The sequence below is a fragment of the Schistocerca serialis genome, chromosome 3 (genome assembly GCF_023864345.2).
Source record: "Schistocerca serialis cubense isolate TAMUIC-IGC-003099 chromosome 3, iqSchSeri2.2, whole genome shotgun sequence".
Taxonomy (NCBI): Eukaryota; Metazoa; Arthropoda; class Insecta; order Orthoptera; family Acrididae; genus Schistocerca; species Schistocerca serialis.
In genome coordinates, this window is record NC_064640.1 from 171,792,859 (window position 1) to 171,820,444 (window position 27,586).

The 27,586-nt window shown below is 43.4% G+C and overlaps 1 protein-coding gene across 1 annotated transcript in view; it reads right to left on the bottom strand.

Moving 5' to 3' along the window:
• The window catches only part of LOC126470735 (uncharacterized), an 803,331-nt gene that overhangs the window by 30,689 nt on the left and 745,056 nt on the right, over window positions 1-27,586 (bottom strand). The window contains exon 8 of the mRNA XM_050098738.1: window positions 1,255-1,374. Coding sequence (XP_049954695.1) covers window positions 1,255-1,374 — 120 coding nt within the window. The remainder of the gene's footprint in view (window positions 1-1,254; window positions 1,375-27,586) is intronic.

The window sequence follows — 27,586 nt, forward strand, 5'->3', positions numbered from 1 at the left end:
AGAAGAAAATAAATATTAACGAAGATGTTAGCCAATGGTGTAGACTATCACCTACTTTTAATATTTACATTGACTTCATTCTTCGTAATTGGAAAGATAAAGTAAACGACGGAATTAAGATAACGACTGAGAAATACATGAATGTACTTTTGTTTGGAAATGACGTCGTTATTGTTCAAAAGAACGAAGATGACTTCCAAACCTCCATATATCAGCCGAATGGACTACGCCAAAAATGCAACTTTAAAATTTCTAGTAATACAACGTACATAATGGCATTCCGAAGGAAATATCCAGTCAGATCAATAACTGTTTTGTAGACTTCAGTTTTAGAACAAGTCTCCCAAATCTCGTATTTAGGCTGTGCTATAAACTTTGATTTTGACTCTGATATTGAAAAGAAAGTACACAAAATACACGCTGTCTGTGGTGTCAGTTGCAGAAGATTGGGCCTTAAAGTACAAAAAGAGACCATTAAGAAATTCTATAAAGCGATGGCGGTTCCTGTGATATTTTATGGAAGCCAAAGCTGGTTACCACGAAAAAGAAAACAAGACAATAAAATTCAAACAGCAGAGATGAAGTTCCTAAGGAAGACTAAAGGCTGTAGATCAAGAGACATGATTGGAGATGAAGATATTGGAAAAAAATTAAATGTTTTCAACATGAACGCAAAATTTTAAAAATGCCGTGAAGGTTGGAGACAATGCCTCATGTGAAAATCACAGAACTCCCAGGAGATCCTGAACTACAGGCCGAGTGAATACAGGTAACACACTATTCCTGATGATGATGATGATGAGGAAGTTCCAATAATTTCCTGAGCGTACTCTGATTTACTGTTTGGTGCAAAAAGTGCCTGTTACCTGTATTATCACACCCCCAAGAGTGTACTGAAAACTTCGGTATTACAGAGTAGCTGCGTGGTATAAATCTGTGCAGAAAACAATGTCTATACATAACTGATACGTGGGATAAAGGTACAACAAAAAGCAGATCTATTACCCGACCACGGAATTATTGCACTTGGCAGATATCATAAACATGTCGTGACGTTAGAGTAAGTTAATACAGTGGTGACTACGGAAAACGTATCGCTCTGTCAATGTTTTCAGAGCAGTTATGCTCATAGTATCAACCACTGTTACGCGCTGGCTCACGATAATCTGACCGAAGTACCTTCCATCCCAGGTGCAATAGTATTGTGGTCGATTAATATAAGTCTGCTCTGCGATGCAAGTGGCGGAAACCTACCTTGAGACATCATGTAGCCGTAGTCACACTTGTATTCAGCAGTAGCATTTATAGTCGATGACCCGTTAGTAAGCTCGCTCTCGGCGTGGGGATACTGGTCCGGGTTACCGCAGGTAATCTCTGCAAAATAAAAATTGTCCTCTCAATAAACATTAAGAACTGGAAAAGTTAAGCAGAAATAAAATCTCTGAGTTACTGATGTGTTTTACAAAAGGAAAGCTGCTTTTGAAAGTGCACTGTGTGCACCCCCACCTCAAAGAATATTGAAAATTCCTGGCAGATTAAAACTGTGTGCCGGACCTTTGCCTTTTGCGGGAAAGTACTCTACCATCTGAGCTACCGAAGCATAACTCACGACTCGTCTCCACAGCTTCAGTTATGCCAGTATCTCGTCTCCTACCTTCCAAACTTCACAGAAGCTCTTCTGCGAACCTGCAGAACTAGCACTCCTGGAAGAAAGGATATTGCAGAGACATGGCTTAACCACAGCCTTGGGGATGTTTCCAAAATGAGATTTTCACTGTGCAGCGGAGTGTGCGATGATATGAAACTTCCTGGCAGATTAAAACTGTGTTCGCAGAAGAGCTTCTGTGAAGTTTGGAAGGTTGGAGACGAGGTACTGGCAGAATTGAAGCTGTGGGGAAGGGTCGTGAGTCGTGCTTGGGTAGTTCAGATGGTAGAGCACTTGCCCGCCAAAGACAAAGGTCGAATCTCGATCCTGCACACAGTTCTAATGTGCCAGGAAGTTTCATATCAGCGCACACTCCACTGCAGGGTGAAAATCTCATTCTCAAAGAATATTAATTTGTTCGTATTCCAGATGGGGTTTCATTCCGTATGACAGTAGTTTTATACTCCCTTAAGAAAATAAATTAATTTTATATGGTATTCCTAATATTTCCCTACTTTTTGTGCCCATAACGAAGTCGGTTTATCTAGGAGCTGTATATTTGCTGGAACCGCATACTACGAGGGTTGCTCGGAAAGTAAGGAACGGTCGGTCCCGAAATGGAAACCACAGCGAAAATCAAAACTGTTTTCTTTGCACATTTAGCTACACCTTCCGGGTAAATCTCTACATAGTCGCCACTCCGACTTGGACATTTGTCTGAGCGTTATACCAAATTTCCAACACCATCGTCATAGAAGGCAGCTGCCTGTGCTTTTCGATAACACTCTACGCTGGTCTATAGCGTATCCTGCGCCCAAGTGTTGTCTTCGTATCCAGCGTTTCATGTGAACAGAGATGATACTGAGGACGAGTCAATTAGGGCTGTGTTGAGGGTGATCGAACACTTCCCATCGAAAAGGCTGCAGGAGAGTCTTCACTACCCCTGCAGAGTGCGGCTAAGAATTGCCATGGAGAAGGAAGGGCGTGGCAGTTGTGTTAGGTGGGCTGCATTCATTAAGGCGAAGCGTCTCAGCGGACCCTCCTACTTGGCGGGAGACATCGTTGTTCTAGGCACCTATACTCGCTCACATTGCGCTCACAACTGAAAAGAGCGTCTTGATGCCATCGACGGGCATACTAGAGACACTGCCGAAAACGTCTGTGAAAAGCCTCGTTGGATTTTCACAGTGGTTTCCATTTCGGGACCGATCGTTCCTCACTTTCTGAATAACCCTCGTATTATTGTATCAGGAGGAGTCCAGCAAAAATATGCGAAAAACATTTATTCGTTTGAAAGTCAGTCAAGAAACCTTTGCCTATAGCATAACCTACTGCTTTATTTGTACAGAGATACGTTTGCTAGGTCGCGATGATACGTTCAATGCTGTACATGTAAACGATAGCAGTTCTTGTCTCGTACGGTTTATTGCAGGTACAGTGTGAGAGACGTGTTTCTTTTTTGCAATAGGTACAGGCCTGTTGCTAATGGCAAACAAGTCGGTGTGGAAGAACAGCATATTTCCAAAAGATTCAAGGCTCGGCTCTGAGCACTATGGGACTCAACTGCTGTGGTCATAAGTCCCCTAGAACTTAGAACTACTTAAACCTAACTAACCTAAGGACATCACACACATCCATGCCCGAGGCAGGATTCGAACCTGCGACCGTAGCGGTCGTGCGGTTCCAGACTGTATCGCCTTTAACCGCTCGGCCACTGCGGCCGGCCCAAAAGATTCAACCAATTCAACAAAATTATAAGTTCAACATGAATGAGGACAGACATACGTGGTAAATTTGAATTTATGCATCAAAACTAGAAGTTGTAACGTGTCTGTTTATGCAGCTGCCGGTAGGAGTCATCCTAGTGCAGGTTTCTCGTTCGTTATCTCTTGTGCGTTGACTAGAGACTGAGGATAGCACAGCAACAAATGATGGTTTACGATCTCCTGTACAGCAGTTGCAATTCAGTTACAGTTGTGCGACGTGATTTTCATGTGATGTGGGACACTGCACGTCTTACAGCCGAAGCTTTCGACGATGACAGCTGTAGGTTCAAGCGACTGGTAGTTTATGCAAGGGGAAGTCCGCAGATCGCCCTCAAAATATCATGTGTTTCGTGCCATTTCCCGAGAAAAAGATTTGCGAGCTGTTCCTCATTGTGGTGAAGATGGTTACATGAGTCACATACCTGGATATGTTGGAGTTATGGCTCTTTCCTCAGTCTCGAGGACAATCGGAAGATGTAATTTTTGAACGAGACGAAGCGCAAGGCTCTGGAACCTGCATGCAAGAGTGTTTCCTAACGATGGGCTGCCTCAGCAATAGATCTCACCGTGGACTATTGGCCTCCAAGGTCACCTGGTATCACGGTATACGATGTTTTGTGTAATTTAGTGAAAGACCCCACCTATGTACCGTCCCTCCCATAAACCCCGCATAGCTACAGCAAGGTTGCACTAACGCCGGACATGCTCGCAAATATATGGGAAGAGTTTGACTACCGCCTGGGTGTTTGTCGTGTGTCCAGTGGAGGTGACATTGAACACTTGTAATAAGGAAGTGGCAACTTCGATTCCAAAGGCAACTGAAAAGAGCACTCCCAGATCGTACGTGAATGCATAAGTCATATCCTTGAAACAACGAATAGTTCTTTTTAAATTAAAAAGTTCGTAACCACTTACTTAAGTTAATATTCGCGCTGTATATTCCTCTTTAAAGCGAATAAACATTATAAGGTGAACACTAGGCTACACCCACGATAAGAGCATGACAAGCTACCTTTCAGAAGAGTACGTCTGAAGCATAGATAATAAAAAGTCTCAGTAGTATAAAACACACAAAATTTGACTTAAACTGTGTGGTATTCCATACAGTCTCTTATGAAGCGCCTGAGGGCTATTCGCTACACAAGAAACATTAACAGCAAATTTTAACAGTAACTGTACAGTCAATTAGTCGCTTTCTCATACTGCATCGAGAACTCGTCAATAGTCCCTTCGGTTCGACAAACTTGTGGCACATCCTAAAGCATTTATCCATGAAACGCTGAAACGTGCTTATACATTAACTGCTGAGTCGGGCGGTACTGTTCCCCCACCTTGTGTTTTTCACCATTTACTTCATAAACAAGGTAAAACTGAGGTTGTGGCCATAAAGACGTCGTAACTTAATTTCAGATATGCGGCATGCATCGCGTCCACCTGCAACATAGGCATCACGCATGACAGAACACAGATACGGGGTGCCTTCATCACAGTGAGTGAAATGAAAGCAGATGGTGGATAGTAAAATTGTTCCATTCGACAACGATGTCGTTCCAAAGACATCACTGGAGTGCACGTTCAAGATGTAGCGGTGGGACTTGTAGTCCCATACCACCATCTGACGGTAGAAGTTCAAGTCACAGGCAAATATTAAGTAACTGCGAAGGACACTACGTATCAACAGTGGTGGTTTACGATGGTCGATACCCATCGAGTGGTCAAGTCAACACTAACGCTACATCAGTGGTCATAACAGTGCTATCGTTAGCCATGGTCAGAATCGGAGTCCTCAAGGGTGGTGAGAGGAACAGAGTGTCTGTGCTGGGGAGGCGTTGTGCCAATGTTTTGTAAGCCAGCGACCGTGTCGCGTACGGCTTCTACTTTGACATAAAGACGCCTTGTCTTCTCTCGCATGGACGTTGTGAGAGTGGCCGTGTCTGTTTCCTCGTGGAGGGTACCTACCATCGTGAGGGGAGGGGCATGCAGGCTCCACAGAAGCACCTTATTCTGCAGGCGCAGGAGTGTCTGCATCCGGGAGGCACTAATCGTAGCCCACGCAGTGGAGCCATAGGTGAGGGAAGGGTGGACAACCATCCGGTACAGCCGGAGCTATTGCAGACGTCCAGGTTCCCTGATACCAAATACCAGCCGGTGGCTGTGGCCGTGCGGTTCTACGCGCTACAGTCTGGAACCGCGCGATCACTACGCTCGCAGGTTGGAATCCTGCCTCGGGCATGGATGTGTGTGATGTCCTTAGGTTAGTTAGGTTTAAGTAGTTCTAAGTTCTAGGGGACTGATGACCTCAGAAGTTAAGTCCCATAGTGCTCAGAGCCATTTGAACCATTTGAACCACATACCAAGGTGTCCGGATAGATAAAAAACTGCTCTTCCATCGCCATGCAGAATACGTAACCCAAAAAGGGCTCAAGCTGATAAAAGCGTTGTACCCAATGTTCACCAGCAGGGATCAATCTCGTCACCAAGCTCCGGCTGTACCGGGTGGTTGTTCACCCTTCCCTCACCTATGGCTCCACTGTGTGGGCTACGATTAGTGCCTCCCGGATGCAGATCCTCCTGCGCCTGCAGAATAAGGTGCTTCTGTGGAGCCTGCATGCCCCTCCCCTCACGAGGGAAGCTACCCTCCACGAGGAAACGGACATGGCCACTCTCAAAACGTCCATGCGGAAAAGATAAGGAATCTCTATGTCAAAGTAGAAGCCCCACGCGACACGGTCGCGGGCTTACAAAACATTGGCACAACGTCTCCCCAGCACTGGCACAGACACCCTGTTCCTTTCACCACACTTGAGGACTCCGATTCTGACCATGGCTAACGATAGCACTGTTACGGCCACTGATGAAGCATTAGTGTTGACTTGACCACTCGATGGGTATCGACCATCGTAAACCACCACTGTTGATACGTAATGTCCTTCGCAGTTACTTAACATTTGCCTATGACCTTAACTTCCACCGTCGGAGGGTGGTATGGGACTACAAGTGCCACCGCCACACCTTCAACGTGTACTGTAGTGATGTCTTTGGAATGACATCATTGTCGAATGGAACAATTTCACTGTCCACCAAGAGAGTAAGACCGTGAGCCACCGGTGGAGCTGTATTTCAACCTCCCACAAAAAAAGGCTAGAAGGTAGTTTGACACGCCGCCCGGACTTGTAGGGATGTCAGCCCGACCGGAACATCCACACGCTTCATCTGATGGTAATCCCGGATTGTCAGGAGTGGCAGCTTCGGACTGTGACCCAAGAGTGTCGTGTAACGCTCGTCTGATCTCCCTCGACAGTTTTGTGGTAATGCGCTGTCGACCCCTCCCTAGTAGTTGTGTTGCCATCTTTTCCTTGATGGGCTTTCTCGAGCGAAAGACTTACGGGGAAAACATTCTGTTGTTCTACTGTTACACGATCCGAAGTGAGATCCATACTTTGTTTCTTGCTTAAATTGTGTTTTCTTTCGACTACTTTCTCGACATCAGCAATGTTCTTGTTTTTTGGTCTTTCCTAATAAAAACAGACTGAGTAATATCGTTCGCGTTTGGCCTCTGCTGCCGCAGATACAGCAATATACGTATTATTAACGGCGTTCTTACGGATACAGTCTCGTATCGAGACGCCGATAAGCCGTAGGCGTAGAATTTGAAACAAAATATGACAGTGAGGGGGCAGAAACTCGGCTCCACATCTAGGCAGCACATCGAACTTTCTGTGAAGTTAAACGGCGAATAAATTTTTTTGACAAAAATCTTTCATCTATGATGGACAAAACACTTTATTTTGTCCCGTTTCTAAATATCTCATTTTGTTCCCAATCTCTCAGTCAACTCTGCTAGCAAAACATATATTCTAATATTCTGCAAAGCTGTGGCCGCTCTAGATACTTTCGCTCTCTACTAGTTGGTGTAATTTTAGATATATAATAGCGGACGGTCTATAATAACGGCTACGTCTTGACAATATGATCGCTTAAGAATACATACGTTGTAGCCCATGATCATAAAGGGATACAATGTAGAGCGATGCATTCTTTAATGCTTTCATAGGGCTGTACAGTCCATGAAGAGATGGAGGTGTTCCACGCAAGGCCCTCTACCTCTGCTCCCGTGTAGTTTTCTGATATTAGTCATAGGTCCCGGCAGTGATTTCTTGCGAGAATCTGAGCTGACAAGAAAAAAGTAAACTGCCACTGGAATTTTGAAGGTGTTTATGTCAATCCTCTTCGAAGAGACGCAGGAGGCGGGACACAAATCAATGCCCACATTGTTACATCATGTCATACCAGACCAGATGCACTAAGAAATAGAGTGAGCAGTGGTGGTGGTGGTGGGGAAGGGGGAGGGGCGAATGGAACCTGGTATCATTTCGAAAGCAAATTAATATACTGGGTCTGTGGCTGAGAATAAAAGGGAAATCTTCAATCGAGACATACGATATTTACGATCTGGTGAGCTATGGAATCAGATAGATAGTAAATTCTCTGGTAAAATGGTCTGGGTCTTGAGTGCGCTGTCAGGGCAGGAGGCCTAGAAGAGACATCAGATGTACCAAGCACTACAGTGGTCTGCCAACGAAGCATGGAGGGAAGGAAGATTGGGATTAATGATTCCGTCGACGACGGGGTCATTAGTGACAGAGTGCAACCTCCAAATTGACTAAGGAATCATCCCAATATTTCACTTCGACGATTTTAGGAAACCACGAAGTCCTTAATCTGGCTTGTCTGAAAGGGACCTGAACTTCCCAGATGTGAAGCCAGTGTCAACCACCGTAACACCTCGCTCTGTTTCTACGAGATTTCTACATTAAGTGATTGCTATAATTTTCGTAAACTTTTCACCTACAAAAGTGTTGCTGCAACATACCTTAGAGTGTGGTAATTTTACAGGTACCAATTCAGTTGCAAAATAGGTGAATACGCACCCAAAAATAAATAAACAAATAAACGCACCACGAAGCAATTATGCAAATGGGACGGAAACATGGAGAAGAAATGCTCGTGTACAGGCAAAAAAATGCTTGCACTTTCAGAAAATCTGGGTAATTACTCAAGATAAAGAGCTTCACAAACTGAGCACGTCAATAATGCGTTGGTCCAGCTCTGTCTCTCATGCAAGCAGTTATCGTGATATCATACCAACCGTACAACTGGCACGTTAGATTGTCAAAATCCCGAGCTGATTGGAGGGCCCTGCCCATAATGCTCCAAATGTTCTCAATTGAGGTGAGATACGGCAGCATTGCTGGCCGAAGTAGTGTTTGGTAAGCACGAAGACAAGCAGTAGAATATCTCGCCGTGTACGGACGGGCATTATCTTGCTGAAATGTAGCCCCAGGATGGGTTGCCACCGAGAGCAACAAAACAGGGCATAGAATATCGTCGACGTACAGTTACGCTGTAAGGATGCCACGGATGAGAACCAAATGAGTCCTGCTATGAAATTAAATGGCATCACAGACCATTTCGCTTGGTTGTTGGACCGTATGGCGGGCTACAGTCAGGTTGCTATTCCATCGCTGTCCAGGACGTCTCTAGACACGTCTTTGTTGGTCATCGGAGATCAGTTCGAAGAGGAACTCATCACTAAACACAGTTCTACACCAGTCAATGAGATTCCTCTTGAATACATTGTGCAACTTTTCTGAAATCATAATATGTTGGTATGCACATGTACATCACATCTACCGGTTTCCGTCCCATTCGGGTAATTCCTTCGTGGTGCATCTATTTTATTTCTTTCCTCTTTCTTTGAGTGGATTCTTTTTACTGACGTAAGACAATATTTAACTCGCCGGTGTGGTCCAAGATGGATATGCTAAGCAAGACTTGTATCTTAGCCTTCAAGATCACGTGACCTCAGTCATCGGTTTTTTTCTGTCTGACGATATCTCGAAAGTGAAGAGGACATCACTCCGGTTAATAGCGGAGCAGTGAAATGTAGAGCCCTGTCAAGATTTACGAGATGATCACAGGGTTTGAAAAGGATTTGTAACACTGCAGAGACGAGTGCAGTACTGCTTTCAAATACTATGATTACACGCGCAACGCTTCCTTTCGCAAGTACGGGTGTACAGTTAAATAGTGACACGTAATGTACTGTATTTATTGTTAAGTTAGATAGTGGGTGAAATTGGAACCCACATAGATGTGGACTTAATCCGAAAAGTTTACATTTCAGATAAGTTTGTTCTAATTACGACAATATTTAAAACAGTACTCAGAGGTGGCTCATATCCACACAGCGGCAATTACCTCACAGATGACTCGTTTGGGAAACACGTGCAAGGAAAAATATTTGCTTCTGTTGTGTCACACTTTCACTCGCGCCAGTTTTCTCTGTCAATTGTGATACATCCTGTATACCAGATGGATTACTCAGAAGATACTGAAAGAACCGTGGCCGACAGATCTATTGTGGTGATCACTACTCGTATGCTCCGTAACTGTCAGTAACGCATATAGCTCTACACAGTACATCGTGACATGGTTAGAAATGAGAAGCCTGAGATGAGGGCCAGAGAAAACGAAATTCTTCATCCACCGGCCCGCTCCCCCTCCATAAGACTTTACGTAAGCAGAATTCGCTCAGATTCAGCTTTCATCTAAGTTATTGTAATATGGGGATTTAAAATAATGTAAAATGCAAAGTAATTATGTGTCTCCTGATAAGCCAAGGAAGTTAACATTCTCAACACTCACGGTTGAAAGACTGTGCGTAAGATTGAGTCACCGTGACACACTTTAGGAGCCTCCTTACAGAAACGAAAATTCCTTTTATACGATTAAAAAATTGCTTCATGGAGAGGTGAGCGATAATTTGTTCTTGGGTTGGTTAGACGGAATTTCTTCACACTGTTGTCATATCAAGTACGAAGTACCTAATGTGAAGTGACATTATACACCCACATGATCACCACAGCAAGCGGCCTCGTACTAAACCTGCTTGTGGCAGGCATAGGTCCCTCTTTGTCAAGTACAAGTGCAATTATAATAATGCCATTATCACGCAAAGCTTCTCGAAAGATTAAATGTTTGTTGGCTCTTTAACTTCCGCACCTATTTCCCATTTTAAAGAGCAGTAATATTTATTTTACAGCTATCTCTAAGATGCTGACGTAGCTAACTTCAATATACATGGATTCTCATACAGCAGCAAACATTTTGCTCAGCCACTGCATCCAAAAATCAGTCTATGCTAAGCTGTTGGCCATCGGTCAATCACGTTCTTGAATGGTTGAGAATGCCACGTTGTTCCTTGTTCGCAAGAAAGTCAGCCATTACTGTCAGATCACAGTCGCATTACAGTAGCTCCTCAGTCGTCAGGGAGCTTCATTACGTTCGTTTTTCAATGTCTTGAGGTGCTAAGACATGTCTGCTTTCTACACTTAAACTTGAGGAGCATGCTGTTTTGATGAATCAACTTTTGTTTTACGGCCAGCCGTGGTTTTTAACAGCCATTACAGTATGTATGATGACTGGTAAGATTAATCTAATTTATGCGCTGTGTTGAAGAATGTTTTACAGTTTGATGTTACTCAGATCACTCATTTGTATTGTTCTGTACAGTCACACGCAGTGGTGTAGGCTTTAGGAGATTGTGAATTACTGATCACTTGAAAAATGTTTTCGGCATCATTTTAAGCTCGTTTCATCCTACACTGAAGCGCCAAAGAAACTGGTATAGGCATGAGTATTCAAATACAGAGATATGTAAACAGGCAGAAGACGGCGCTGCGGTCGGCAACTCCTATATAAGACAAGAAGAATCTGGGGCTGTTGTTAGATCGTTTATTGCTACTGCAATGGCAGGTTATCAAGATTTAAGAGAGTTTGAAAGAGGTATTATAGTTAGTGCACGAGCAATGGGACACAGCATCTCCGAGGTAGCAAAGAAGGAGGGATTTTGCCATATGACCATTTCACTCATTGTACCGTGAGTATCAGGAAACCGGTAAAACATCAAATCTCGGACATTGCTGCGGGCCGGAAAAAGACCCTGCAAGATCTGGACCAACGACGACTGAAGAGAATCGTTCGGCGTGCAACCCCTCAGTCCGCAGCTCGTGGTCGTGCGGTAGCTTTCTCGCTTCCCACGTCCGGGTCCCCGGGTTCGATACCCGGCGGGGTCAGCGATTTTCTCTGCCTCGTGATGACTGGGTGTTGTGTGATGTCCTTAGGTTAGTTAGGTTTAAGAAGTTTTAAGTTCTAGGGGACTGATGACCATAGATGTTAAGTCCCATAGTGCTCAGAGCCATTTGAACCATTTTGCAACCCTTCCGCAATTTGCTGAAGATTTCAGTGCTGGGCAATCGACAAGTGTCAGCGTGCGAACCATTCAACGAAACATCATCGATGTGGGTTTTCGGAGCCCAAGGCCCACTCGTGTACCCTTGATGACTGTACGACCGAAAGATTTACGCCTCGCCTGGGCCCGTCAATACTGGCATTAGACTGTTGATGACTGGAAACATGTTGCCTGATCGGACGAGTCTCGTTTCAAATTGTATCGAGCGGATGGAAGTGTACGGGTATGAAGACAACCTCATGAATTCACGAACGCTGCATGGTAGCAGGGGACTGTTCAAGTTGGTAGAGGCTCTGTAATGGGGTGGGGCGTGTGCAGCTGGAGTGATATGAAACTCCTGATACGTCTAGATACGACTCTGACAGGTGACAATACGTAAGCATACTGCCTGATCACTTGCATTCATACATGTCCATTGTGCCCGACGGACTTGGGCACCTCCAGCAGGACAATGCGACACCCCATACGTCCAGAATTGCTACATAGTGGCTCCGGGAACACTCTTCTGAGTTTAAACATTTCCGCTGACCACCAAACTACCCAGACATGAACATTACTCAGCATATCTGGGATGCCTTGCAACGTGCTTTTCAGAAGAGATCTGAACCCCCTCGTACTGTTACGGATTTATGGAAAGCCCTGCAGGATTCATGGTGTCAGTTCCCTCGAGCACTATTTCAGACATTAGTCGAGTCCATGCCACGTAGTGTTGCGGAACTTCTGCGTGCTCGTGATGGCGCTACACCATATTAGGGATTTGTACCAGTCTCTTTGACTCTTTAGTGTATAACATCTTCAGTTCTCCCATGTTAAGAGTGACAGAAGTGCAAGTCTGTTCTGTGTGAATCGTACTGGATTACGTTTACGACGATAGAGGTTTGGTTTTGTAACGAGTAGTATGAACATATTTCCAGCACGAGATTGTAATATGAGTTCACGTTTATGAGAAATAATTCACTGATTTCTTAGAAAATAGCTCGTGTTGCACAATGATTTAATAGAAAGGTGATTCCTTATATTTATACTTTACTTAAATGTACTTCAAAGAGTTGGCTGCCATCTTGCGTGAATTTACCCAGTAACTGACAAGCTGAAAAGCGTTGTGATGATTAGGTTTATATAGCATGTGGCACGATTTAAAGCAGATGATAGAACTTTGCACAATCTATTTGTGTACTAGTTAGCTTTTAGGAACTGAGTAAGGTGAGTCGACACATAGGCCGCCAGCTGGACGCCGAAGAGACTTACTCAGTCATTCACTTAAGTCGACCAATATAACTAACCATCCCTCAGAATTCTAAGTTCAAAATGGCCACCTTAATGCTGCAATTGCGGAATGAATGGATCGTCGTGAGGTCGTTGCGTAGCACGAATATTCCAAGGGTAGCCATTCAGAGCCCTGCTGGCCAGCAGTATGACACACTGGTCTATGCCGAAATCTTTGCCCGCACATGAGACACAAAACAACTTGCCACTGAACAAGACCAATGAAGAAGCAGATCAGAGTAGACGTCAGGCACAAAAATTCGAGATACAGCTAGGTTCCCAATACTCGAGCTCACTACACCAGCAGAAGTGAAGATGTTCATCAACCGAATAGAAAATGATTCCACCCCTGGTGCAGATGGGATAACTGACGAGCAATTGAAGCATCTCACAAGAAAGCCACCGATACTGCTTATACGCATCTACAAAAAGTAAATGCTGCTAGGATACTTCAAATCCGAATGGATAATAGCTCAAGTCGTACCGTCACCAAAACCAGGAATGGACATCACACTATCCGCCAAGTACCGACCAATTAGCCTGCTGTCGACACTATCAAAGATCCTCGAAAGAATCATACACAAGCAAATCAGAACAGTCTGTCTTGAAAATGACATTTTTCGCTTGGTCCAGTCTGCATTCCAGCCCACACTGTCGGTTGATCTGGAGCTGTTCTGCGTATCAGAATACAAAGCTTATAATTTAAATGTCTCCAGCAATACTGTGGGAAAATATCTGCATGTGCTGAAAGCCTTTGATGGAGTCTGGAAGAATAAATTACTGCTCAAGCTCTGGAACCGACGAACTTTACCAGATTACTGTATGCCACTTACCGATAGTTTACTTCAGCATTAGAGAATCTTTGGTAAAAATCGATGGGCAACGTTCCAGTCTCAAACAGCTTGCCGCCAGGATTCCACAGGGGTCAGTCCTCTTACCACTGTTCTTGTTCATAGATGTAAACAATCTCCTGATCTTACCATACGTGGTACTTGCTCAGTTTGCTGATGACGCGGCCCTTCTCACCAGTGGTCGACGAGTGACTGCAGCTGTCTCACGCTTACAAGGGTAACTGACAGTCATTGAGCGATGCACCAATTATATCTCTCAATGCCACCAAAGCAATAATTTTTACTCAGAAGCATCCACTGCTATGCAACTGACGGATCCTCAACGACTGAGAAATCTCTTGGGCTATCCATTTCAGGTACTTTGGTGTCATACTTGACGCTAAACTACTGTTTAACCTTCACAATTAGAACAAACGACAGAAGATTTTACGGCTCTTCGACCAACTCCAACCCCCACTAACAAGTACAAACAAGCAGCCGTGCAATAAGCTTCATCTATACTGAGAAACGGTCCTTCGAGCAGTACTCAACAGGTGCTCTACGGGGGGGAAAAGCAGTATCTCAAACCTCAAGCCCATTCAAAACCAGCAAAACCTCTGCCTCTTCATAATCCTACATGCACCCAGGTTGGTTAGGGTTAGAGACCTTCACGACGAACTAAATCAACCCTCGATCCAGGTCTCTATCGCCCACTCCATACAAAGACTCATCAAGAAAAGTTAGGGTACACGTCCCACCTCTCGTCATCTGGAATACACAGCCTCTGTCCACCCTTACACCGGGCTCGACTGCCTTGTGCTAGCACAGGAGTTCCTCAGTGACATGCAACTTATGGAACAACTAACATAATGTAACGGCTCAAGAGCAAACAGTCCACAGGCTTTACGATGAGCAAATGAACATAATACACTACTGGCCATTAAAATTGCTACACCACGAAGATGACGTGCTACAGACGCGAAATTTAACTGACAGGAAGAAGATGCTGTGACATGCAAATGATTAGATTTTCAGAGCATTCACATAAGGTTGGCGCTGGCGGCGACACCTACAACGTGCTGACATGAGGAACGTTTCCAACCGATTTCTCATACACAAACAGCAGTTGACCGGCGTTGCCTGGCGAAACGTTGTTGTGATGCCTCGTATAAGGAGGAGAAATGTATGCCATCACGTTTCCGACTTTGATAAAGGTCGGATTGTAGCCTATTGCGATTGCGATTTATCGTATCGCGACATTGCTGCTCGCATTGGTCGAGATCCACTGACTGTTAGCAGAATATGGAATCGACGGGTTCAGGAGGGTAATACGGAACGCCGTGGTGGATCCCAACGGCCTCGTATCACTAGCAGTCGAGATGACAGGCATCTTATCCGCATGGCTGCAACGGATCGTGCAGCCCAGTCTCGATCCCTGAGTCAACAGATGGGGACGTTTGCAAGACAACAACCATCTGCACGAACAGTTCGATGACGTTTGCAGCAGCATGGACTATCAGCTCGGAGACCATGGCTACGGTTACCCTTGACGCTGCATCACAGACAGGAGCGCCTGCGATGGTGTACTCAACGATGAACCTGGGTGCACGAATGGCAAAACGTCATTTTTTCGTATGAATCCAAGTTCTGTTTACAGCATCATGATGGTCGCATCCGTGTTTGGTGACACCGCGGTGAACGCACATTGGAAGCGTGTATTCGTCATCGCCATACTGATACATCACCCGGGGTGATGGTATGTGGTGCCGTTGGTTACACATCTCAGTCACCTCTTGTTCGCATTGATGTCACTTTGAACAGTGGACGTTACATTTCAGATGTGATACGACCTGTGGCTCTACCCTTCATTCGATCCCTGCGAAACCCTACATTTCAGCAAGATAATGCACGACCGCATATTGCAGGCCCTGTACGGTCCTTTCTGGATACAGAAAATGCTCGACAGCTGCCCTGGTCAGCATATTCTCCAGATCTCTCACCAACTGAAAACGTCTGGTCAATGGTGGCCGAGCAACTGGCTCGTCACAATACGCCAGTCACTACTATTGATGAACTGTGGTATCGTGTTGAAGCTGCATAGGCAGCTGTACGTTTACACGCCATCCAAGCTCTGTTTGACTCAATGCCCAGACGTATCAAGGCCGTTATTACGGCCAGAGGTGGTTGTTCTGGGTACTGATTTCTGAGGATCTATGCACCCAAATTGCGTGAAAATGCAATCACATGTCAGTTCTAGTGTAATATATTTGTATAATGAATACCCGTTTATCATCTGCATTTCTTCTTGGTGTAGCAGTTTTAATGGCCAGTAGTGTATTACCCATCTACCTCAAATACGGAGGTCCAACCACAAAAACGGTAGCATTTCGCGCGCGCCACACACACACACACACACACACACACAAACAGGGAAAAAAGGCCGGATATATGCACGCTCTAGCAACATTGTAGGATATGGAGATGCATGGAGGAAGCATAATTGTTCTTCGTGAGCCGTTTCGGAGCTGTATGTGTTAGTGGCCTAGTGACGCTGGTATGGTTGCTCGGCGCGTTCGGTCAGAGAGCTTCTGTAGCGAAAAATAAAAAAGAAAACTTAGTGAAATATTCAACGATGAGATGCAAGGGGTCTCATGAAGTCCCCCCATACCAAATGACAAGAGTGACGACGAACAAAATGAAGAAAAAAATTATAGTTGTTGTGTAATGCAGATATAAAGTAGAGGCTTCGAGACTCCTCGATGTCTAATTTTTTTAAATCGTATTTCTGGTGTCTGCTGAAATTATGTCTGATGGAACCTCACAGATATCTCGCTTCACTGTCTAACCCATCAGTAATAGCAAAAGCTTCCAGAAGTAATTCTTCCAAACATCTCGTGGTTGCGTAAAGGTCAGAACGGTTCACGCTCGAGAGTTTCCCTTCAGTGGCCAGCGGCTACACGTCATCCGCCGCCTAACGCCAGACGCCGTCCGACCAGACGAACGGTGCTCGGTGCTGTGAGTGTATTTCAATTGCCATTTTCTCATTTGCAACTCTGGTATTTATCTTGCAGTTACTTATTGGATTTTGTATGCCTGAAACTTACTAACACTGTTCGAGAGATGTAAAATTGAATCGCAAATGGAAAAACTGTAACATTTGCTACATATTATTCGCTATGTGTTTAATAGAGGAGTGAAGGCGAGAGAGGCAAGTCGAAACCTTTGCACTGTCCGTGGAACGTGCGCTTTTGGGAAGACAAGTCAGAAAAGGGTTTTATTGTTTCAAGAAAGATTGTTCCTCTATGGTTAACTTTCCACATTCAGGAAGTCTGGATAATAGATATATGTGATTATCTGCGTGCATTTAAACGTCGTGCGACATTTGCATTCAGTAGTAAAGGTTCATAATTCGGGTGTAGGATCACTGATTTCTCTAATTCAACGAAACAAAAGTCATGGGATGACTATTGCTGCATTTTTGGTTGAACTTCATCAGATGGCTCATTGAAAATTCCTATGCAGGATTGTTAGTGGTGATGAGCGTGATCAGCGTGGCTGATTGCTATCCGAAGGGGCCGGGTTCGATTCCCGGCCGGGTCGGAGGGTTTCTTCACACGTGACAGGCTATTGTGTTGTCCTTCCGTTCGTATCGTCGTAACTGACATGAAAATCGTCTCCCACATGCGTTCGTATCGTTTTGCCATTACTGAGATGGTTGAATGGGCACGACCCGAAAACCAACATATGCTAACTTCTTAAGAAGAAATTATTGCCTGAGACGTAACGAAATACAATACTCGAGCAAAGAGAGGTCTCAACATAATACATTGCATCTGGTGCCTCAAAAAGGGTTTTGCGCAATACAATCTCCTCCCCCCGGGGCGTACCGGTCGTAAATTTTGTTGCTAACAAATAAGACACTTCATGGAGGTATGTTTCGCCTATGCAACTAAATGACAGGCAGTTTGTTCTTTGCCATACGCGTTTCGCTTCTTTTCCTTACAGAGCACCTTCAGTGGCCTGTAATACATGTTTCCTTTTATACGAGTACATATAATAAATTTATGATGTAGTAGTTACAGTATATTAGTATGTTACATTTTATCATGTTTTTATCTTGTTTTTCAGGTTAGAAACAAATTTGTAGCACGAATTTCGTGTGGTTAAATTATCGTTTGGTGTTACTTACGATTTCCAGTGTTGTTAGTCCATGTGGTCCTGGAGACGTCTTCATTCGGTCCCCGTGCTCCAGTTGGCCGATGTCCGTCCTTTTCTCACGGACATTTGTTACTTCAGATCACTTGCACTTTTCATTTTGTGATTAACATGTGTGTGTTTATAGTGTATATTGCCAACTGTCGCTGTGTGATTATCTTTCGACTTTTGTTTGTGTTGTGAGTGTGGTTTGATATTTCTCATTTGTTTTGTTTGTTTGTGTGTGTGTGTGTGTGTGTGTGTGTGTGTGTGTGTGTGTGTGTGTGTGTGTGTGCGCGCGCGTATGTATTTAATTTGTCGTTCGTTGTGAGGGCTTTATTTAAAGTGAATATCCACTTAAAAAAAAGGCCCTCACAAGGAAAGACATATTAACACATAACAAAACACACACACACACAGACACACACACACACACACAATACACACACACACACACACACACACACAGAAAACAAATGAAAATTATAAAACCAAACATGTGGCACAAACAAAAGTCGAAAGATACACACACAACGACAGCTGGCAACACTACCCACTGTGAACACACACATGTTAATCACAAAATGAAAAGCGCAAGTAATCTATAGTAATAAATGTGGGTGTGAAAACTCCGGAAATCGGTCAACTGGAGCATGGGGACTGAATGAACACATTTCCAGGACCAGAAATATGGGCTAATAACACTGAAACGCCAAACCATAATTTAGCCACAAGACATTAGTGCCACATAAGTTGTTTCTAATCTGAAAAACAAGAAAGAAACATGACAAAATTTCGCACAGTAACATAATGTGACTGCTACATAATACATTTATTGTATATATAAAAAGAAACATGTATTACAGGCCGCTGAAGATGCTTCATAAATAAAAGAAGTGAAACGTGACACAATGCAAACTGCCTTTCAATTAGTTGCATAGACGGAACATAGCTCCATGAATTTTGAAGCAACGGAAAAATGACGAAAATACGTTTTCGCAGTGTAAGGAAAACAACTTACAATATTTCGTCACGTGTTTCTACTATAAGATAATGCACTTCAAAGGTGCCACCAACACAACTACCCAGGAGCTTGTTTTAAAAAGTCATCCCTCACACACTTATTCTTTGGCCTTACACCCTCAACTGTTGAAGATTCTTACTCCATATCGAACAAATGTCAAGGAAATACCTTTCTAGATGAAAATTCACTTCAAACCTAGTTTGACAACATCTTTCACTCGAATCCAATAGAATTGTGTAAGAATTGAATCGCTAAACTACCTGAACATTGTCAGACTAGGTTGGGTTGTTTAGGGGAAGAGACCAAACTGCGAGGTCATCGGTCTCATCGGATTAGGGAAGGACGGGGAAGGAAGTCGGCCGTGCCCTTTCAAAGTAATCATAACGGCATTTGCCTGGAGTGATTAAGGGAAATCAACGAAAACCTAAATCAGGAAGGCACAACGGGGGATTGAACCGTCGTCCTCCCGAATACGAGTCCAGTTTGCCAACTACTGAACCATCTCGCTCGGTTTTTCAGACTGTTTTAGATCATGTAAGGGAATAGAGTGTTGATGATTAATGTGTCTCTGATGTAAAATAATGAAAAATGCTATTAGGTTACACACTGTACTAATGCTAATGAAATGCTGCTAACCGCAGAAACCAATCACAGAAAGTCTGTTGTAATGAAACGTAAGGTATCTGTAACACGAATAAGCCTATGTTAGTATGAATTATCAAGACATTACATACACTGGACTTAGAAACGGTCTATTTTTATTTTTTAAAAGAGTAAACCGCCATTTGATGTGCAGTACTGTATTTATCTTTTATAGTATCTATATTTCGTCTTTTATGCCATTATCAAGTACACTGCTAAAAGTAATTAGACCATCATTATGTCATATCTGTTAAGGCAGTCCAAAGCAGGTAAACAAGACAAGAGTCTTGTTTACCTGCTTTGGACTGTCTTAATAGATATGGCATAGTAACGATCTTGATAATGGCATAAAAGCCGAAATATAGATAGTACAGGAGATAAATATAGTAACACAGCCAAAAGGAGGTATACTCTTTTAAAAGGTATTGTATGTCTGTGGCTCAACACTACTGAAGACTTTTTACTGGTATGTTTACTCCCTGTCCCATGTCACTCTCGAGTAATACAGAAATGTGGCTGTTCAGAAATAACATGAATAAGATTTCCTTATTGATTTTTATGTACGATTGCCTGTAGCTCTGTCACAAAACTGATAAATATCTGGCCTTCAGTGAGACTGGTAGCGCAAGCCAAATCACCCTTTGCTTCAAAAGCGACCACATTACCTCAGAGCCAGCGAAGAGCGACCGCATTTGTCTCACCCTTATTGCATCTGCGGTAGTTACGACAGCTAAATCGCAACGTAAAAGACGAAAATAATTGCACTTTCGACGTGGAACAACTTTCCCGGACTCAAAACCATAAATTCGAAACATTATTTCGCACTTTATATGCAAATCACTCAGGTTATTCGATGAAAATGATATGAATAGGTCAAGTGAACTTAGCTGGATAATTCTGTGCCATCCATGAAGTACCTCGTCGTTCACAGAGCTGCCAAACATATCCGGCGTATTTTCCAACATTTAGTAATACTACCGGCAAGAGGAATAGCAGCCGATGTGTCTCCAGAGTAGGCTGCACAGTGAAGACAGATTTGACTCAAAGACGTGGCCGCGAAGGGTTGGAATAGGAAAGGAGTTGTCAACGAGTCCTATTCGCATTTGTGTAACTAGGTCTAAGGACTAGAGCTTAGTTACTAATAATACTCAGGTGCACCGCTGCATACTGAACATGATACATCAATAACTGTCACAATTATTTGTGGTTTTCTATCTTAAACGTACTGAAAACTAAAAAGCCCATCACCAGACATGATACACACCTATGGAGCATCTCTAGCGTTTATACTGTCAACATTAAGGGTAGGCAAAAAATCTTTTTAATAATTAGAGACTTAGGAAATATTTTTCTTGAGAACAATGCCATTGGCACAATCCAAATAAGAGTCTGTGTAAGATGCAAAGTTCCAGTCAAGAATGGCTGCTGTGCGCGAAACTACACTCAATGACGGAAAATATAGCCTCAAAAAGTCGTTGAAAAATAAACCATTAGCAGCTAGTGAGGCGTCAGCAATGTGAATGTTTTCTCATTGCTGCAGTAGAGACAAAGGTAGAAAGAAGCAAGGAAATATTAAGTTACTCGTAAAATAACCCTCTTGCAGTCTAAAACGGAATTCGCCAACTCACTTCACTTATTACGCACGTATTATTCAGAATACTTCATCAAAGTTACACTTGAATAGCTAGCGAACGTAGCGGGATAATTCAGCTCCCGTCCTGGACGTTCAACAACTATCACTCAGCCGTCCAATATTTTATGGATGACATGTTACGTATAATTGATTTTCAAGACAATAATAGTCTTGATATATGTGTAAAACACTTCAATAGCATCCTTGTTATGTGGTCGCATTAATTCATGTAAAATATACACACATCAAAAAAAGTTTTGCATCACCTCGGTTCCGAGAGTCCCGGAACCTGTGCAGAAAATAGGAATAGAGATCAACATAAACATCATTTCCGCCCTTTTTATTACTCATGAAAACCACACATTGCATGTTGCGCCAACTTACACCGAGACCTTTAGGAATGGTGGTCCAGACTGCTGTACACATCGGTACCTCTCATATCCAATAGCACGTCCTCTTGCATTGACGCATGCCTGCATTCGTCATGGCATAGCATCCACAAGTTCATCGAGGTACTGTTGGTCCAGATTGTCCCACTCCGCCGGCCGTGGTGGCCAAGCGGTTAAAGGCGCTACAGTCTGGAACCGCGCGACCGCTACGGTCGCAGGTTCGAATCCTGCCTCGGGCATGGATGTGTGTGATGTCCTTAGGTTAGTTAGTTTTAAGTAGTTCTAAGTTCTAGGGGACTGATGACCTTAGAAGTTAAGTCCCATAGTGCTCAGAGCCATTTGAACCATTTTTTTGTCCCACTCCTCAACGGCGATTCGGCGTAGATCCGTAGAGTGGTTGGTGGGTCACGTTGTCCATAAACGGCCCTTTTCAATCTATCCCAGGCATGTTCGACAGGGTTCAATTTTTGGAGAACACGTTGGCCACTCTAGTCGAGCGATGTCGTTACGCAACCATGAGCTGTTTGGAGGAATTGTTCCTAGAAGTTTTTGCTATAACTGGTGGGTACACAGTGAAGCGAATTATCTTTGAGTTTCCATTAGATATAACATTAACAGAAGCCGGAAATACAACTAAAAAAAAAGAAAAACGAAAAAGAAAAGGGCATCGAGGGGTCTCGACGCCGCTGCTTTATGGTGGAGAAACTGGTTTTAAAATTTTTCTGAATTTTCCTTTTTAATTGTGTTTCATATGACATACTGTACTGCCTCCTTGATAAGACAGTAGCTGAGCCTTGGCCGGCATAGTACCGGAAGTTTTGTGTAACATCCACGCTCAGTCCACGTGAACACTGTCCTACGGTAGTACCTCTGAATAGGGCCGCTATTTTGAGTACCCCTGACGGAGGAACGCTCACTGAAGCACCCTCTGCCCACTAATAGGAGTGCTGGCCGTTGTGGCCGAGCGGTTCTAGGCGCTTCAGTCTGGAACCGCGCGACCGCTCCGGTCGCAGGTTCGAATCCTGCTTCGGGCATGGATGTGTGTAACATATAAATTGGCGAGCTTCTAAGCGACGCGACAATAGCACCTGAAGATGGCGGCCAGTTGTCTCGCTGAAGTATTGTGCGGTTTCTACAATATTATCCAGCGTAATTACCGAGAACCTATGAAACATCTTGAACCAATAGGATGACTGGGGGACGATCACGTGGGGCGCGGCGGACGGCTTGGTGAGAATGTGTTGGTATTGAGAACGCTCTCTTTCCTGCTAGCAGGTTCCGGACTGGACGTCTCCACTAGTTCCTCCCTTTGGGGGCGCAATGCCTCTCAGTTTAACTGCGGCAAGCCTCCTGTTGCTGTAGCAAGTTTGAGTTCAGTGTAACCTTAGGCGTAGGCTTTTAGAGAAATATAATCTCCACTGCTGAGAGGAAACAGTCTTTTCTTTCGAAGTTTTTCTGCTAACACCACCGGACGACCGGTTTCCTGCTCACCTGCCCATCCTGACCAAGTCCAGCACAAACAGGTCTGGGTGGATGTCACATGACACACCCTGAAGTTTATCGTTGAAAATTTCACTAAGTTTTCGTTTTTTATTATTATTACAGAGGATAGCTAGCCCTCTGACCGAACATGCTGAGCTACCATGCTGGTGCCACTAGACCATTAACACATATAGCTCCGTAATGGCTCGCGAGGAATGACATTCACTTCAACATCCTACAGTGTTGCTAGATAGTTCATGTTGCTGGATATAGAATTCTAAGGGACGACCTGTTCCACTGGCCATCTTAAGGAAATGACTCCGACTTACTCTCTGTGATGGCCAGCTGCAGGCTGGGTTTTATGGCTAAGACTATCCGTTCCTGTGTTGCTGGTCGCTGCAATGTTACATACGGTAACGCTGTGTCCCTGAATTTAAGAAAAAAGTATATTCGTGCTTGAACGTGGAATAGTTCATTAACCATTGTAATCCACAACCTATTCCATTGTCTGAATTATTTCCACGAGTCTCAGTTGGAATCAGTGTAACAGGTTTCTGGTAATTAAGTATATACAGATCCATTAACTACATGTGTTATCCCATATTTTCGTCATTCGCGAAAACTAAGAGCACATATAAAAACCACGAAAATAAATTCCATAAAAAAGGATCTCTCTGACCTGTTACCATATAAGATGGCCGGAAATCGTATGAAATCCGTATCAAGGACGCTGTATGCAGCCTGAAACGAATGGATTGTGAGGACGGCGAATGTACAATCGAAACTGATCGCTAGTAAAAACTTATTATATGAGTGTGTCTAAAATAAAGTGTTTAAAAATGTAAACAATATCATTCTTTTTGCAACTTCGTTTACAGGCTTCAAGTTAATCGTCATGCAGTGCACTCGTGTAAAACGAGCTTGTTTTTTTCCTGCGTAAAATTAATTTGGCTGCCCTTTCCAGTTTGATAAAACATTTTCATTTTTATTAACTATTATGTTATGCCGCCATTACCGGGTGTTTTCCTTTTGGTAAATATCGAAAGGCTTGTGAGGTGATGCAGTGGTTACGACACTCGATTCATATTCGGGTACACGTAGCCTCAGTTCCCTGTCTGCTCATTCAAATTTAGATTTTTAGTGGTTTGCTGACGGCAAATACCAGGATGGTTTCTCTGAAAAGGAGACGGTCGATTTCCTTCGGTAATCCGAGCTTGTGTTCCACCTCTAATGACCTCCTCATCGACCTTGATCACCCTTCCCTCTTTTCCTAGTGGTCTCGTGGTTGACGGGACGTTAAATGCAAACCATCTACCTTTACATCTGTCAGTTCATCCTCTTAATGTATGCCGCAACGTTATTGAAATCGAGCACCACATCGTTATTGGTTTCCATCTGATCGTTAGTTAAGCTACCAGCTGTGATAAAAGTGAATGGTTTCTTCAGTTTCTATGAACTTAAGTTTGCTTCTAGATTTTGTTTGATACCTTTTCTCATCCATACTGCAATTCCTTGTCTCAACAAATTTGTGCAAGTGTAGTTATTTTAGCATACCCTATCGTTTTATTCTACATCTTTCTAGTCTATAATCATTAGTGATTAAAAACTAAGAATGGCACATTTTGAAGACTTAGTTTCCTAAGTGCTAAAGCATGTAATCAATATCGTTTAATATTCGACTAGGTCCATCTCTTTTCCATCTCATGTTTGGGTTTGAAAAATTGAGATCTGTAGCTCTGTGCTGAATGGAAACCTAATTGGCTAAACTGTATGTCGAACGTTTGATAGCATCTGCTCCTTTGTAGTAAAATTGCATCGTGAACATTGACAACTGTGAGCAAAAGCGAGAAGAAAGCTTGTGTGCAAGTCTCTTACAATACAGTTTTGATCTTCTCTAATCAGTCTGCTATTACATACAAACTCTTCTTTGTGACCCCCTACTACATGAATGATTCAGTTATGTGTGGTGTACTAGAGGGTTTTATTCTGAAAATGCATATAAATATGATTTGTTTTCACAATGTGATTGCTGTTTATTGCCCATTTTCTTCTGTATCATGAAGTGAGGAGTGGATAGTTATCTAAGGACAGCCCTATTTCTTTGCCTTCTTAATCTATCAGCTATTATTGAAATTATTTCCTCGTGTACCACTGTGCGGCTGGAAGAAAATGGTTCAAATGGCTCTGAGCACTATGGGACTTAACTTCTGTGGTCATCAGTCCCCTAGAACTTAGAACTACTTAAACCTAACTAACCTAAGGACATCACACACATCCATGCCCGAGGCAGGATTCGAACCTGCGACCGTAGCAGTCCCGCGGTTCCGGACTGCGCGCCACGAGACCACCGCGGTCGGCGGCTGGAAGACACAAACAATACACTGATGTACCATTTGCCGAAAAAAAGCAGTAATTTGTGTACGCGGTTCTTAAAAGTGTTGAAACTAAGTTGCTGGAAATGCGTTACCGATATTTTTAAATACACTTCAGTTCTCTATAGACTGATAACGTCCCTGTCTTTATTTACTGCATGTTGTGCAATTACACTACTTTAATGTGCCTTAGAATACAGTTGTATTGATTAAAAGCTTTCTACTTCGTTGCCAAATCCGTTCAGCAATAATGTAAAGCGAGAGATGTTCGTTTCCTGGAAGGAATGTTGGAGAAGGGATACAAAGTAGATTCCCCTACCACATAGAAAGGAAGCAGTCTTGGCTCCGTTCTAGTGCTCTGAAATTTATCGTTTCTCTTGGCGAAGCCATTCCTGCTGAGTTGGGGAGATAGTATCCGATGAGATTAGGAGCGTCAGGAGGGAAGTTTCAAATTGCGAGCGTGCCACCAAGCTTTCGGAGATACTGAGATAGCGCGGCTCTCTTTCGAAGTACGGAGACCGCCTCAGAAAGTTAGCTAAGAGCATGCGCAGTGTAGCGAGCTACATCACTTGCAGAAATCATGTTTTAGCACTTTAATTACTGTAAGAAGATTAGTTATTACCTGCACTGTCCCCACTTACATTTTCGTTACATTCGTAGTCGATGTTGATGTCTTGGCGAAACCATGAATTTCTTCAGGGTTAAAGATTTATTAAGCTGCTGTTATCAAACTGAACCATTACTCTTTTGCTTAATATTGATCTTCATGATACTGAGGCTGACCTTGCAATCCAATTGGGAACGACGTTTTGTATTGTATTCTATTAGGACATATCTTGTCCAAGAAGGAATACAGCTCCTTGTTGACGAAAATTAGACGATCATTGTTATAGGATTCCTGAAACCGTACAGGAAATCGCCTGGAACTATTGAAAAAATTAGAACCAAAACAGAATGGCCTATCCGCTCTCAGTATTCGATGGTACACATACTTCGAGTTCTCACAGCCGTCCGGGAATACGTTCCATTACCTACTGCAGACTCTACAGAGAGGTGTATGTAGGCATAATCTGAGGCCACAGCTGTCCTTGTTATACTTTGAGGTAGGGGAGCATACTACTTACGCCGTAAGCATTTTACTTCTACTTCAGTACGGGAGATTAATGATCTCGTGGAAAGGTAGGGCTTTTGTTAGGTCAATTTAGCGCTTTTGCTGGTAACAATGGTTTATCTTTATATAGGCTCTTTAAAGATTCACCGAAGAATTTTCATTTTAAAGAATCTTCCTAATACTTAAAAGTACTTGTGAATATGCAAACCTCCGTATATTATCTATCTGCTATGATGGAAATGTGTTATTTATATGAAAATGGGTCAAGGGAACTGTAAATAATTGTAATTCGCAAGACAAACTATTTGCGTGTTTAATTTTCTGTGTACAAGTCACACTAATTTATATGTAGTGTTATAAATACAGGGTGTTTGAAAACGAATATACCGGTTTTAAGGCCTTGTAGCATTTATTACATACAACTTATAGTTATAAATAACACATCAAAGCCGGCCGGGGTGGCCGAGCGGTTCTAGGCGATACAGTCTGGAACCGCGCGACCGCTACGGTCGCAGGTTCGAATCCTGCCTCGGGCATGGATGTGTGTGATGTCCTTAGGTTAGTTAGGTTTAAGTAGTTCTAAGTTCTGGGGGACTGATGACCTTAGAAGTTAAGTCCCATAGTGCTCAGAGCCATTTGAACCATTTTCTTAACACATCAGATGAAAGAGGAATATAACGGAACTGGACGTCAGTTGAGCAGAACTTAGATAAAAAATAATAATTTAATTGAGTTTATAACCGAACTGAGATCGTACAGTCTTAGACACAAATCCTGGCCAAAGGCCAGCTGCTGCAGAGAATAAGCCAGAGTCGTACACTTAAGGCGGCCAATAAAGCCGGACACCTCTCAGAATTCTAAGTGCGGCCATATGCACGACTTGGCAACACAGTAGAATGCGGAAGTGTCTGGAGGAAG